At 37.5% G+C, this 16181-nt stretch overlaps 1 protein-coding gene across 19 annotated transcripts in view; it reads right to left on the bottom strand.

The window, feature by feature from the left end:
• The window catches only part of kmt2ca (lysine (K)-specific methyltransferase 2Ca), a 213316-nt gene that overhangs the window by 52486 nt on the left and 144649 nt on the right, over positions 1 to 16181 (bottom strand). For all 19 annotated transcript variants that reach the window (XR_002456618.3, XR_012399696.1, XR_012399697.1 and 16 more), the window contains 7 exons: positions 14433 to 14537; positions 12112 to 12293; positions 7436 to 7600; positions 7157 to 7266; positions 5897 to 5974; positions 5549 to 5761; positions 1024 to 1146 (listed from right to left, as the gene is read on the bottom strand). Coding sequence is in view for 16 of the 19 variants with exons in the window: in XM_005162545.6 (XP_005162602.2) it covers positions 1024 to 1146; positions 5549 to 5761; positions 5897 to 5974; positions 7157 to 7266; positions 7436 to 7600; positions 12112 to 12293; positions 14433 to 14537 (976 nt within the window). In the remaining 3 variants the exon portion in view is untranslated. The remainder of the gene's footprint in view (positions 1 to 1023; positions 1147 to 5548; positions 5762 to 5896; positions 5975 to 7156; positions 7267 to 7435; positions 7601 to 12111; positions 12294 to 14432; positions 14538 to 16181) is intronic.

Genomic DNA, 16181 nt, shown 5'->3' with positions numbered 1-16181 from the left:
AAATAAAGCTGAATTGAATTGAATTAAAATGACAAGAGGGCGAATGCATGAATGCAGAATCATCGTTAATTATTCTGCAAATTATACAATTACAATTAACACTTAATTAAGCTGTGGTCACACTGGACTTGTCTCCCTATAGACTTCCATTCATACGCACGTGAATGCGTCAGACCGGAAACGCAAAGTCATGCGTTAAGTTTCACAGGTTGCTGCAGTGCAGAGTTCAAGCCTGGGGAACTCTGACCTGCGAAATCGCATCACTTGACTGCGTGAGACAAATCCAGGATCAAAACATGACCTCTCTGGACAGAAATTTAAAACACGGAGCAAATTGCTCGCTTTTTAAATATCTAATCATCTGGTTTAATCCCGCCCCTTTTCGCAGAGCCATACGACAGAATTTCGCACACACAAACTCTATTGTCACAGCAGCTTTATACTGTATAAATACAGCAAGTAGACACTTGGATTAAGAAAAAACAAACAAAAACATCATGAATAATACTGTTTACATCAGCGATTCACATTGCCATAATTTAATACTGCAACACCTTGGTTTGAGGATATATCATTAACACATCTATCCTAGGTGTAAATGTGGCCATATAGTTGAATTGGGTTGTTTTTATGCGGTGTAAATAGTGCAAACTAACTAAAGGCCTTACATAAATTGGTGTGAAGTCATTAAGTTTAACACAGAGCTCAAATGCAACTAGGATGGTGTAACAAAAAAGACTGCAGATACGTCTATACAGCATACGTCCTTTAAAAAAAGAAATGGTAGGCAGTGCTTAAAAAGGACATTACTTTAAAGAGATTACTTCTTTAGTCAGAGAAAAGCTCAGAGAGAACGTTCTTTCCGGAGTTCTCCCCGGCTAGGAGCTTTAAAGAGCAAAGCACTGTGGGATGCTATTTAAGGTCCAGAATTTGCAGCCGCACTATTTCACAGTCCAGTGGAGCTGTCCTTTCCGATAAGTGCACCTTTCTCTTTCTCTCTCTCTCTCTCTCTCTCTTACTTACCCGGCCTGTATGGCTTCCTCTTCCTCTTCTTGTTGCTGTCGTCGACCCCTTTCAGGTGGTCATCACAGTGCTCACGCTCTGGGCTGGAGTCAGATTTCCCATCGCAGTCCATTGGGTCACCCTCTGCAATGCGGCCAAACATCACAGAGTAATGTAGATGCTGACAGAATATTCCCCAAACCACACTATAATAGTAATAATTAAAATAACAACAACAACAGCTCGCATGACTCACTGCACAGTGTGGTTCAGTCGTTGACATTGATAACCACAAGCAATAAAAACACACTCATTTGCATTCAATGCAATCTGAAAATATCACACAAACAAAAGAAGCCTGAATATGTGGTGCACCAACAGGAGGTGATTGTTTGAGGCACATTTCTCAAATACAGCTCAAAGCATCAAAAAATAAAATAGCCACATTTTTATATGCACACACTTTTAATTTTCAGTCAGCCAGCCAGTGAACTGTCTTAACCATATGAAATGAAGTGGTTCTCAGACTAGACAAGAAGCACTGCATTAAATTCCTTTTTTTTACCCTGCCATGGCTTTAAAATATAAACATTTTATTCACTCCACACTGTAAAAAATCCGTAAAAATACAGGGATACCTACCGTATAATTGTAAAGGAACTTTCTGTATTTTAATTTAACAGCAGTTTTACCCGTATTTTTGGTTACGCACTACATTGTGAGAGTGAGAATCTCAGCGTGAGAAGCAGAGAAAACATACACATACACATCATGCTATTTGCAGTCCTTAAAGACTGATGAAATTCTTGATTTATGCTCTTCTCTTTAAAAAAAAAAATGACAATAGTCTTCTTCCCTGAGTCTAGCTATACCGTTTTTTAATTTTGAAATGTTTTACTTATGAGTTAATTTTTATGAAGTAAAGTTTATGAAGTACTGATATTGTATGTTTACATGCTCACAAGAAATTTGTATGTTTTATGTAATTTTTACAAAAGCTGCCTTCCCTGTTTATTTGTTTAAAGAGTAATATGTGTGTATGTGTGTATGTATATATATATATATATATATATATATATATATATATATATATATATATATATATATATATATATATATATATATATATATGGTAAATGCAGAAAATAACAAAGAGAAACGATAATCCAAATATAAATTCATTTATTTATATTTATGTTACCTGTTTCAATTTCAGTGCTTATAGTTTTCTTCTTTTGTAATAAATTACTAAATGCAATGTTAAATAAATAGTTTTGTGTACAATGTGCTTCATTTGTTGTACTATGTTTGGAAAGCTAAATTGGCCTTATAATGACAATGTACTTTAGCAAAAATTTTTATACTGCTCTTTTCTCATTAGTGAAGCGTTCAGTTTTTCTGCATTTTTCCATCCTTAAAATAGCAAAAGTGGATTCAGACATGCCCTTAATGCTTTTGCGCCATACTCCTTAGACTTTGCGCCTAGATCGCTAAAATAGAGCCCAATGTGTTTTTGCATAATAATCAAGTGTTGAAGTTTTAGGATTCAACATTCAAATGTGAAACCCAAGAGCTAGAGTTATTCAAGAGCTTTAAAGTATTAAAGCACCGCTTGACAGATTGTGTTTGGCAGTGAGTGGGTTAAACCAGTGGCCCCATTCCTCCTCATTACCCCCCGCCTGCTCTCTCAGACTGGTGCTCTGATGGAAGGGTCGGCTATTAATTCAGTTAGAGCCATCCAGCCTCTGATCACTGAAATGCCAAGCCAGGTATAATTTGCTGACTGCTGTTTTCAAAGGCTCTCCTCTCTCTCCAAGTCAAATTCATTTCATGGCTCACCTTCCTGTCGATTTCGCTCTCTTTCCAATCACTCCACTCTGTTTTTACGCATTTTCAACAAATAATTCATCTCTATTCCACCCTACTTCCTAGATTTGTCTGTCTTTCTCTGTTATGCTCAGCTGTGATGGCTGTCGGCACTAATTTACAACCATGGTCAGAGTGGGTGACACGCAAAACTGTGGAGGAACTTTAAAAATGACAATTGTTAGTAGGGCTGCACAATATAGCGTTTCAGTATCGATACTGCAATGTGATCATTCCCAATAGTCACATCACAGGATATGCAATTTAGAGTTTTATCATTTCATTTATTCATTCATTTTCTTTTCACCTTAGTCCCTTTATTTACTATGGGTAGCCACAGCGGAATGAACCACCAACTTATCCAGCATATGTTTTACGCAGTGATGCAACCCATCACTGTGAAACACCCATACCCACTCATTCACACACATACACTATGGACTTTAACTCACCCAATTCATCTATAGCGCATGTCTTTGGACTGTGGGGGAAACCGGAGCACCCGGAGGAAATCCACACGAACACGGGGAGAACATGCAAACTCCACACAGAAATGCCAACTGACCCAGCCGAGGCTCAAACCAGCGACCTTCTTGCTGTGAGGTGACAGCACTACCCTCTGCGCCACAGAGTTTTATAATTTTATAACTATAAAAAGTCTATAATTTATCATTTGCATGGGATTTTAAGGCCTGTGACTGTACAAGGAGTTTTAAAGCATTCGGGCATAATACATTGTACTGTTGGTAACGTTATTGACAATGAATTGTATTGAATTGTTTTAAGTTTTATTCTTCAATTCTTTAATCTTTATTTTTCAATTACCGGTGGCAATGGGTAGCACTGTTGCCTCACAGCAAAAAGGTTGTGGGTTTGAGTCCTGGCTTGTCCTTTAGCATTTCTGTGTGGAGTTTGCATGTTCTCCTCCGGGTGCTCCGGTTTACCCCACAGTCCAAAGACATGCGCTATAGGTGAATTGACTAAACTAAATTGACCGTAGTGTATCAGTGCAGGAGTGTATGGGTGCTTCCCAGTACTAGGTTGCAGCTGGAATGGCACCCGCTGGGTAAAACATATGTGGGAATAGTTGGCGGTTTATTCCACCGTGGCGACCCCTGATTAATAGGGTTTAAGTGAAGGAAAATTAATGAATACTCAGTTACTGTGCCTAAATACTGCTAAACTCAGAAAATGATAACGCACTGTTAATTTGAATAGCTATTTTGTTTATTTTATTTGATTGTATGCAGATACACACACCCACAGAATCATCCAAACAATGATAAATTCTTTCCAAATACAGTAGATTTTCAAGTCATCTTGCAATATACATATCAGACTAACAAAATATTGCAACATTTTTTTTTTCAATATCGTGCAGCCCTAATTATTGGATTCAGAGTTATTACTTTTAACTACAACAAAACCTGAAGGCAAATCTATAACTAAAGAACAAAATATCAAATGAAATCAATCAATTATTACTGTTGGTGGTGACCAGGGTTTGACATTAACACCTGCCAAATGCGGGTAGATTTCAGCTTTGGCTGGTTGAAGTTCATTTTAAAATTGCACTTTTCTTAAAAAGCAGCGTTTTCAACAATAAGGATTGCCCAATAAGGGGCCAACGTGAGAGAGGACCAACAGGACTGTGTTCGCATGAGCAAAAGAAACCGTTGTATACTTAATAATAGGATGATCCTGTGCAATTTCCTCATTCACTGACAGGGGCTTCAGTGTTTTAGACACTCGCGCACATCAAATCACCTGTGCCGCCAGTGTTTAAAAGCATGTGCGCTCATATTGCTTTGTGTGAAGCATCAGTGCCTGGAAACGTAACTGGTGGAATTGGTTCTCTTTAAACTATACAGGACAAAAAACACTCAAATTGTGGCTAGTGAAAATAGCAATGGCTTTGTTTTCATTCTCCTGGTTTGCGCATGCACTAGTGGCATTTCTCTGTAAACCAATAGCATTCAGCTGCACGTCTGGCTCTGCCTTTTGATACCCTTCTATTGTGCTAAAAAGTGGTACGGTACGGTACGGTTCACTTTTTAGTACTCTTTGACAGTGGAAACAGAAAAAAAGTGTACCGAACCATACCATACCATCCCATGGAAATGGGCCATTAGTCACAATTTTAACTAGATATTTTAGTTTCTGCTGCATCCAATGCCAATTTTGTTGAGAATGAAAGCTTTGATTTTTTATTTTGTAGGAACAACTCTTTTAAGTTTGTGCATCCTGACCCGTCTGACAAATGCTGCTACATTTTTGAGGGGAATATATATATATATATATATATATATATATATATATATATATATATATATATATATATATATATATATATATATATATATATATATATATATATATATATATATATATATATAACAAAAAAAAATATATATATATATAAAATATCTAAATATATATATATATATATATATATATATATATATATATATATATATATATATATATATATATATATATATACATATATATATATACACACATACAAATTTGCCCTCTCCTGTGCTTATATATGTAAAATATATATAACAAAAAAAAAAAAAAAAATATATATATATATATATATATATATATATATATCTATATTTATATATATATAAAAATATCTAAATATATACATGTACACAAATACATTCTGTACCTCTACTGTCATCCAGGTCTCCATCTCTGAAGAGCTCCGACTGGGCGTCAGGAGGCGTCTGCAGCACTGCCACGCTGTTCTGATTGATGATCTTCAGCTTAAGTTTGGGTTTGGGTCGCTTGCGGCGGGTGGTCTGGACAGATAAACTCTGGAGCTGACACAATCCCGACTCAGTCAGACACACGCCATCCTGAGTGTACGTCCGCTGGAATTCTGGCGCAGGACAGAACACAGCAATAATGACTGCTTGAGTGCACTGAAACGGCTCCTCTCACACTTCAGCTATTTAAGCAACAACTGTTACACAGAACATCTGTTGCAGCAGAGAGCGATGAGCAAAACACCTACCGTTTTCCTTGACTTTTGTTAGAATCTGTGCCACCATTGGAGGTTCGCTGATCTCCACCAGCTTTGGCACTGCGGCACCTGTAACGAGATGTTGGATGCTTGACTTATTTAAGGGTTAACGCTAAGTATTCACCATCATTTGTTTAGTTATTTATTGATAAGGGGACAGTCTGGAGCCATTAAAGGCAGATTACATTAACTGCTGCTTCAATCACACGAACAGGTTGCAGCTTGATTTAAAATTCAGCCCATCTGCTTTTTTTTAATGAACCACATTTTGCTGGAACAAAGTTTCATTGACCAAAACACTCTAGTGGCCATCTGTTATAGAAAAATCAAGCATTAACATGCACATCATACGGAAATCGACAAGAGAGACATCCTGAAGCGTATTCACCTGAGGTTACAATTAGAGCATTTCTGTTCAGACGTGCAGGAAAGTTTTATGGATATCAACATATCAAATCTGCCTACTTCGTTGTAGTTTGAACAAATAAAACAAGCCATGAAATCATTCTGCAATCATGCTACACATGCCAATTTAATGTGATAACTGGAAACTCCACAACTTATACACTTGCCACATGCAACCCTTTACACACATTTATTATAGTGTTACTGGTAATTTTAGCATAATTAATTCATTCATTTTCTTTTCGGCTTAGTCCCTTTATTAATCTCGGGTCGCCACAGCGGAATAAACCGCCAACTTATCCAGCCATATGTTTTTTACGCAGTGGATGGCCTTCCAGCTGCAACCCATTACTGGGAAACATCCAAACACACCCATTCACGCACATAAACTACAGACGATTTAGCTTACCCAATTCAACGATACCACATGTTTTTGGACTTGTGATGGAAACCGAAGCACCCGGAGAAAACCCATATGAACATAGGGAGAACATGCAAACTAGAAATGCTAACGGACCCAGGCGAGGCTGGAACCAGCGACCTTCTGGTTGTGAGGAGATTGTGCTACCCAATTTAGCATAATGACACAGCATAACTTAACATTTCATTAACATTAACATTTAAAACAGCACATGAACAGACTGTTATTGTTATTAATATGACATGCAAATAATAAGTTATATATCAATATAAATGTGTGGATCGCGATGCTGGCTCAGCATTGTGAAGTTTGTCAGCCATCGGTGATAGACCTTTTGCTGTTTCGTGACACCTTAGGACATTTTACACAATTATTTATGGGAATTCAATTACAAAAAATCATTAATAGCGTTTGGTAAATCTTACCAGGTGTGGGCACGGTGTGCATTCTACACAGAGTGCAGTCAAAGCCCTCATCCGCTGCGTTCTCCACATCTTCATCGGAGTTCAGTCCCTGACATGAGCCATGAACCCATCTGCACAGCCAAAATATCAGCACATTCACAAGCAGTCAGCCATTAAAAAAGTACATCACAGGCCGATTGCCATGAATCAACACCTGCATTTATTTATATACTAATCTACAGCTCATAATACTCTTTTATCCTGCCGTTACAGCATTTGGCATGATGAAGAGCTGCCCACCTGTCACACTGCCGGCACTGTAGAATCAGCTCTTCCTCTCTGTAGCTGCGCGTGCACACGGGACACACTGTGAGACTCGCACACGGGCCGCATTGTGTGTAGTTATTCTGCCACTCGCAGCGCAAGCCAGGCGACGTGGCACCACAATGAGTACACAATACACACCTGTTAGAAAACAACACAATTACACACTGATATGAGGGTGTATGTTACCGCAAATATACACGCTTTTGAATGTAAACGTCTGAATCAATTCTTTCACACTCATTTTGTGGCCTTTATGTGAATGGACACACCTCTTGTTTGCACAGGCATCAACTGAACTGCCCTAAAAATAAATATTTAAATGGCTCCAATCCAAGTCGAGGTCTGACTGAACGCGTCACAATGTAATGCAAAACCAGTTCTGTTTGAACGGGGATTACGTGAGACATTACGGCAAATATGTAGGAAATCCCTTTCGATCTTGTTTGAAAACAGCTGCAAAAGATCAAGAGAGCGCTAGATGTGTGGAGAGACAGATGCAAGGAAACATATAAGGCTAACAAAAGGATAAAGAGGAAACACTGAAAATATTTAAATAGATGAAGAGAGAACTGAAGTAGAATGGCAATCTTAAATAAGGCACCTGTAAAAAAAAATGTCTGGGCTAGAAAAATGCCATTAAGACAGAGAAAATAAATGGTCCAAGAATGGAGCCTTGGGGCACCCAGTAGCTTGATGGCACGGCTCAGACACTTTAGCTCTCCAAGACACCCAGAGGCATCGACTTAAGAGGTAAGACTCGAGTGCAGCTCCTGACATGCACCGTCATTAGATTTGACCTAATGATTTGGTGGTCAAAAGCAGTGGACAGATCCAGCAAGATGAGTAACCAGATTCAAGGCTTCAACAACTGAGCAGTGAAGTTTATGCACATTTGTAAAGTTTATGCACAATCTTCATCAAGATTCTTTGGATTTACCACCTCCATCATCTTACCCCAGACTTGCTCAATAATGTTTATTTTTGGTGAAAGGGCTGGCCAATCCTGGAGCACCTTGACCTACTTTGCCTCTAGGAACTTCGATTTGGAGGCTGAAGTATGAGGAGGAGCGCTATCCTGCTGAAGAATTTGCCCTCTCCTGTGCTTTGTAATGTAATGGGCAGCACAAATGTCTTGATACCTCAGGCTGTTGATGTTGCCATCCACTCAGCAGATCTCTTCCACACCACCATACTGAATGTAACCCCAAATCATGATTGCTCCTTCACCAAAATTGACTGATTTCTGGGAGAATCTTGGGTCCATGCGGGTTCCAATAAGTCTTCTGCAGTATGACAATGCAGTTCAACAGATGATTCCCCTCTTATGCACCAAACACTTCTAAGTTTCAGTTTGTACAGACATTTATTTTATATTTTTACACTTTGTACTTTTTTCTACAACCACATACTCTATATCGAAAGTCTTTAAATAGTTTAGATAATGCTAATATTTTCTATTGCATAACTTCTATTTCTCCAAATTTAGATTATTATTATTTTTTTTTTTTTTTTTTAAGGTCACGAGTTGTTGTTTAAGCATTTCACTGCATATTATATGGTGTATGTGACAAATAAAATGTTAATTTTGAATTTGAAAGTTGGCGGCACAGTGGCTCAGTGGTTAGCACTGTCACGTCACAGCAAGAAGGTCACTAGCTCGAGTCCCAGCTAGCCCAGCTAGCCCAGTTGGCATTTCTCTGTGGAGTTTGCATGTTTATGTGAGTTTCCTCCAGATGCTTCGGTTTCCCTCACAGTCCGAAGACATAGGTGAATTGAATAAACTGCATTAGCTGTAGTGTATGTGTGCGTGTATGATTGTGAGAGCGTATGGGTGTTTTCCAGGACTGGATTGCATCTGAAAGAGCATCCACTGCGTAAAACATATCCTGGAGTAGTTGGCAGTTCATTCCGCTGTGGCGAGCTCTGATAAATAGGAGACGAAGAAAAATGAAGGAATTTGAAAGTTTTAGATGAATGTTCGCTTCTGAAGGTTTCTGCCCAAGAAATTGTTCTTTGGTTGAAATGAATGAAAGAGTTCTGGTAGTCTAGTGTGTAGCAGAAGTGTGCTAATTAAAATTGAATGGTAATCACAATTTGAAATGTTGCTATATGATATTCGGAAAAAGCTACGATAGGAATGCGATAGAAATATATACATATAACATGAATATGCACCTAAGAGCAAGTCACAAGCTTGCTTACCATTTGAATGAGCACAATTTTGTTCTGCCATTGCTCAAATCAAACACATGTACCACCCACCATTATGAAAACACAAAGTGTGGTGGAATAATCATGCAAATAAAATACAACTACTTTTTCTTTACATCGCACAGCCCAAGTCTGTAGTTTTCTGAAATTTGGGTATAGAGTGGGCTATCAGAACTTGCCTAAATGCTGTGAGAAAGGTAATAGAAGGAACAACTGAGGCATTGGCTTGAAATGCCTTGAAGCCATATGATAGCTTTATATGAACAGTTCAAAATTTAACTTATTGTAAAAAGCTCCTCACCAAAGCAGCTCTTAAATATGGAATAAAAAATGAGTAAAAAAAAATGAATATACTTACAAACTTAGCAAATGAGTTTAACTACAGTAATTCACACTGAAAAAGTCATGTAGACACCAGCACTCAGGCAGGACTACCTGACATGACAGAGTGTGGCACGGTATCCCTCCTGACTCTAGTAAACAAAAAATTTCAAAAACAAAAATTTTCATCTACAGCACAGACCAAGCATGTGTAAGCTGTACTTAACCTGTTGCTGCTTTTATGCGCTGATCTAGGATCAGCTTTCTCATAAAAAGCTGCATACTAGCGATGCAGAGTACCTGTGTTCGTGCTCTGGACAAGTTAATTAGAGCCCATTCATCCGTTGAGTTTTTGAGTTTGCAGTTATTCATCATTGTACAACAAAGTGTAGAGATGAAAGTGTAAATCCATTGTGCTGTCAGCTTCTCTGGCTGTAATGAAACTGTGAGAATGAGATTTAAAATGAATGACAGCTTTTTAGAGATGATTATAAAGGAAAAGCCCTTTCCTGCATTCTGCAAGCAGAAGCAGGACACAGTGGACAATAATGCATATGTGCTTCGACCTGCAGGCGTATGTGGACGAGAGTGGGATAAAACATGAATCCTGCAGGCAGTACAATATATATATCAATATGTTGTGGGAGCTTGCAGTGCAAGACAGAAAATACTCACATTTTGATTATTTTTTAAATTCGCATTTTGAAATATTGTCACTTCATTCAAAGATTTCACCAGCATATAGCAATGCCACACTCACAAATGCAAGTAAAATCATGTTAATTCCTGTAACGAAGCATGCTATACATCTCAGAGGCAGAAAAGCTAGTTTATGCCTTTATGACTTCAAGGGTGGATTACTGTAATGCTCGGTTTGCTGGCTGCCCAGCATCCTCTATTAACAAACTTCAGCTAGTACAAAATACAGCTGCCAGAGTTCTTACCAGGTCTAGAAAATATGATCATATCACCCCAATTTTGCCCTCCTTACACTGGCTGCCTGTTAAGTTTCGTATTGATTATAAAATATCGCTTTTTACCTATAAAGCTTTAAATAATCTAGCTCCTGTTTATCTAACCGAGCTTCTGTCTCGCTACAATCCAACCCGCTCTTTAAGATCTTTAAACTCCGGACTTCTGGTAGTACCCAGAAGAGCAAAGTCTACTAAAGGAAGTTGGGCCTTCTCATTTATGGCTCCTAAACTCTGAAATAGCCTTCCTGATAATGTCAGACACACTCTCGCAGCTCAAAACTAGGTAAAAGTTTTTGGAAGAGCTAAGTATTTTCTTTATTCTCTATTTCAAACTGGGGATACTTATCCCGAAGCCTCTAGAGATTATCCAGTGCAATTAATGCCATCCAAGACCTGTGAAAAAATGATGCCAAGGTATCCATAATCCTGGACCAGGTCATATACTGAACTGATGCTGTGGTGGTCATGGAGGAGTGGAGACCATGAGACTGATTACTAAAAGACAACAGTGACAGACGAGTCTCGGCATTGATCTCATGGGTCAGCCTGAACACCCTCCGGTGACTTAATCACACCAGCAATTCTCCACGATGGACGTCCAGAGTTCTTCAGCCTCCGACACCTAGACTGCAGCTCTGCACAGGAAGTTTGGCCAGAGGACAATGGTCATGCCCAACTGAGCCTGGTTTCTCTCTAGGTTTTTTCCTTCACGTTCGTCAATTGGTGAAGTTTGTTCCTCGCCACTTACTTGCTTGGTTTGGGACTTGTGGAGCAGCGCATCGATTGATTTGCTTTTCAGTGTTGGGAGTTTCAGCAGTGAAAGTTAAACCACACTGAACTGAACTAAACTGAACTCTAACTCTGAAAACTGGACTGACACAGTTTCAATCTACTAAAACCTCTATGTTAAGCTGCTTTCACACAATCTGCATGGTTAAAGCCCTATATAAAATAAACATAAATTGAATTTTCCTCCATTCTCTGGCTGATGATGTTTATGAATATATCTCAACACATTCAAACGTGGCTGTCTTTCACAAAAATGAAGACATAACTGTGCTACAAAACTGGGCTGCAGTCCAAAGATGCATCTAATTTTAGAGAAGTGTGTGTGTGTGTGTGTGTGTGTGTGTGTATACATACCACTTGCATTTCCAGCTGCCTTTGGGTACATTCTGCAGTGGTGGATCCAGACAGTATGTATGGTAGCTAATGTCACAGTCATCACAGAGCAGCAATCGCCCGGGGTCACTGGCCTGCCCACATGCTTCACACACTGTGCACTCCAGACAGCGCCAGCCTTTACTCAGCACAACTTTTGTGATCTAAAACAGACACACACACACTTGAGTTCAGAGATCACAGGTCAAACAATAGTCTAAAGGGCAACGGAGGCTTATATATTTAGCAGACAATAATCTGGATGGATCTAAGAAACAAAAAGAACACAGCCGTCAGATGTTTTTAGGGTCAGTGGTATTTGTCAGAAGGATTTGCCTGTATTTACAGATCAATGTATGTGGGTGGTGATAAGTCAATCTAACCACATCCAAGGATGTTCACTGTCTGCTGTTCAGCATCTCTGGGGTTGAAATGGACTATTTGAGCCATATCAAAGAAGGAAGGCTTACATAAGTGTTAGAGGTCCTGTGAAATTTGTATTCTTTTTCAATTATGTTGTGTGAGAGACCAAGAAAATTATCACATAATATATATATATATATATATATATATATATATATATATATATATATATATATATATATATATATATATATATATATATATATATATATATATATATATATATATATATATTCTGTGATATAGATAATGTGATAACAAGACTTTTGTCAGTTAGTGTATACTGTATATATTACTATTACAATTCATAAAGGTCTCATATAAACAAAATAGTTGAAATAAAAATTATTTCTTTAAATCATGTGATTTAAACTATGACTTTTTCACCACATGAAATACAAAATGCTCTGCTTATTTTCATACACAGTGAATGGAGCAGAACAATTCCAAAAGAGCACCAGAAAGTAGTCAAGAAAACTGCCAGTCCTCATTATAGCATTAAAACAATAGAATTGTATCATCATCTAATAACCTCGTGACATTCTAAACTCATAAGGCACTTAATCATCTATGAAAAACGAATTAAGAATTGAGAGATTTTGGAGTCTGAGCTTCTTTTGAAAGTAATTTCCCCTGAACTTTTGGGTTTAGAAACACCGTTGTAAAAGCCACAGTAACATAATTCATTAAAATGAAGGTATTTAATGCTCTAAAGAGAGACAGTGACTTTAATAATATATTTATATATTATTACATAATATATTTATAAATTATATAAACATATATGAATTATATAAATTATATAAACATATATATATATATATATATATATATATATATATATATATATATATATATATATATATATATATATATATAACACAAATAAATAATTATATTTAAATAAAAGTGCTAGTTGTTATCATATATAAGAGCAATTCTCGAGAGCAGCTATGATTGCTAATAGTCAGCTGCTTGCACAGAGGAGAGGGTGAATGAATGAGATGTAAACAGATCTGCAAGACACCTGGCTATGACATTTGTCTATTACCAACTGAATTTAAAATGAAGTATGTGTATTGAGAACATTTATTTAATGGATACTACTAAGCTTTGCATGAGGAGAATTCATTTAAGGCTTTCGGAAAATGACTATAAATGTACATCTGAAAATTTCCCATCAGCTAAATTCTATATTAAAATGCTGCAACAAAAACAAGGATGAATGTTGATGAACTGGTTTCAGATAAGCAAAAAAAACATGTTTTTCTGTAGATGTTATTTAAGCAGATTTTTCTATTTTTTTTCTCTTAATGAAGTGTTCACCAAAAAACTAGTAATTTGACCAAACATCATAGGGTTAGTTTTGATTACATTTGTACTTTAATAAGTCACTTTCACTACCAACAATCTTTTTAATGCACACCGTTGAGGTTTAATGCTTTAATTGTTCTTAATCAGGCCCACACTAAATCAGTGTGTGCAAAACTCTTCAGAGATTTCAAAATCTGCACTGGGAATCTACAGGATCCGTCTGGGCCTCTTATATTAAATGAAGATCAGGAAGTTTTAAACGGCATATCTCAAAGCGCCGGGAGATACCGAAAGCGCCCTGATGTATTCGTCTGTCACCACAGTCTTTCACATGATAAAAATCTCTGCTTTAGTCTATCAACATAAGGCACAGACTTTATAGGGTGCTTCATAATCCTCTTAACATTTAACGCATTACCCTCTGGGCTGTTTTCATCCAGGTCCTCTCAACGCTGACCTGTCACAGTTATCTCACGCACCATTAACCTTCGCTCCAGATAAAAGCAGCTCATAATTCACATCATTATGTCGATTGTGACTGATGGGATGGGCTTGGGGAGCCTTACCTTAATATTGACGCAGAAGGGGTGGTAGCACTGGCCGCACTGGGAGCAGGAAAGCAGTCGACCCTCGGCACCCCGACCGAAGCTCCCACACACAACACACATATCCTGGAGAAACAAGTACAGTATGATCAGACGCCCACCCGGTAACGTTAATACTCATATCCTACTCAAAAAGAGATGAGCATGGAGATGTTTTCCCTGATCTTCAGATGCCTCAAGGTGTCGTCACATTTACAGTATTTCTGTTCAATTTGGCTCATTGCACTGGCACAATCATGAGCTTCCCATGCAAATTTTTCCTTCTGTTTACTATCAGAAGGCTGTTTGTCTTGAAAATGACTTGTGTAAGCAGTGCTTTGCAAACAGACCTTTGTTTGGAAGCCTGAAATTTTACAAAAGTGTCCTTTAGTGCATGTTGATGACAAAAATGTGTTACAGATGCACCATTTTAGGCCCAATGTTCACTCGCTGACATACTGTCTGAAGTCATTTCCAGTCTTGCATCAGAACATTGAATCTCACGTGTGGTCTTGCATTAGTTCTAGGGGTGTATCACGGTTAATTCGTATGGATCACAACACACTGTTTGTAACACACATATCCCACAGATTAATACATTATTTTTTTTTTTACTGCTAGATTAATCCTAAATTTGTAACAATCGCAGAGAGATCCCCCCTTGCGTCATTCAAATCACATGTATGAAAGCATTTAGGCTTCCCTGTAAAATATAACGATGACAAAAGAAGCTGTGATGGGTTTTTAGGGATGTTTTGGGTTTCTTAGGTCATTAAAGGTGTTTTTTGTCACTTCTTGCTTAGCCCGCATTAATGCATTCAGTGTAAGCTTCTCAATTAATCATTAAAAAAAACTTGATTTCAACAACCACACCACATAAATTTAAAATGATGGTCATTTGCATATGTTTATTAATCCTTGGAGATTCGTTCTTTAGTCTTTTGAGGTAGTTATGAAGCAACAAACAGTCAAATAACACAAAAGTACTAAGATAACAATTTATAGTTTAGATAAAACCACTGATGTTTATGAAAAAGCTTAAAATCACTGTCAAATGCATTTAATTTGATGCTCAAAAATGAAAGTTGTAGGGAGCAATTACATTATTTAACCAATAACGACAACCAGCCATCAAAAACACGACACTGAATGATTCTTCAAAAATGATCCATCTAGCAATAAAACAAAGTTTTATGAGTGAATAACAGAATCATTTATTGAAAATGAGACTAAATCAAATATGGGCTGTACAAATTATAATGTTACATCTATACATTGTGTTATCAGCAACGGTATTAGTAAGAGTGAAGTTTTGCATAGAATATCTTTAGGGTATATGCAGAATCCCAAAGGAAATCTCAATACCTTTTAAAGACTTTTTAAAGACCTTCTCAGAGTATTTTTAGGCTTTGTTGCCACTTCAGGTTCTATTCAGTATCAAACCTTTAATAAAAACTTAATAAACAGTTGTTAATAAACAGTTGTAGTTAAATAAATCATTGGAGCACAACCGTGCAACAGAACTTAGATAAGCTCGGAAGAAACAAACCTTGAAAGGATAAATTACATGGTTGTTTTTAGCGTCAGGCTTCAGCCACTGTTTAAATCGAAATAGTCTTTCTACAACCAGGAGTATGCAAACTTGCATTATCCCATTTTGCCATCTATTTTGCTGTATGGTTTCGCTACATCTGGAGAGCATCACATCACCTTCCTACGTGACATCACCTG

This window comes from Danio rerio, chromosome 24 (genome assembly GCF_049306965.1).
Source record: "Danio rerio strain Tuebingen ecotype United States chromosome 24, GRCz12tu, whole genome shotgun sequence".
Lineage (NCBI taxonomy): Eukaryota > Metazoa > Chordata > Actinopteri > Cypriniformes > Danionidae > Danio > Danio rerio.
The sequence above is the reverse complement of the archived record's forward strand: the minus strand, read 5'-3'. Positions and strand labels throughout refer to the sequence as shown.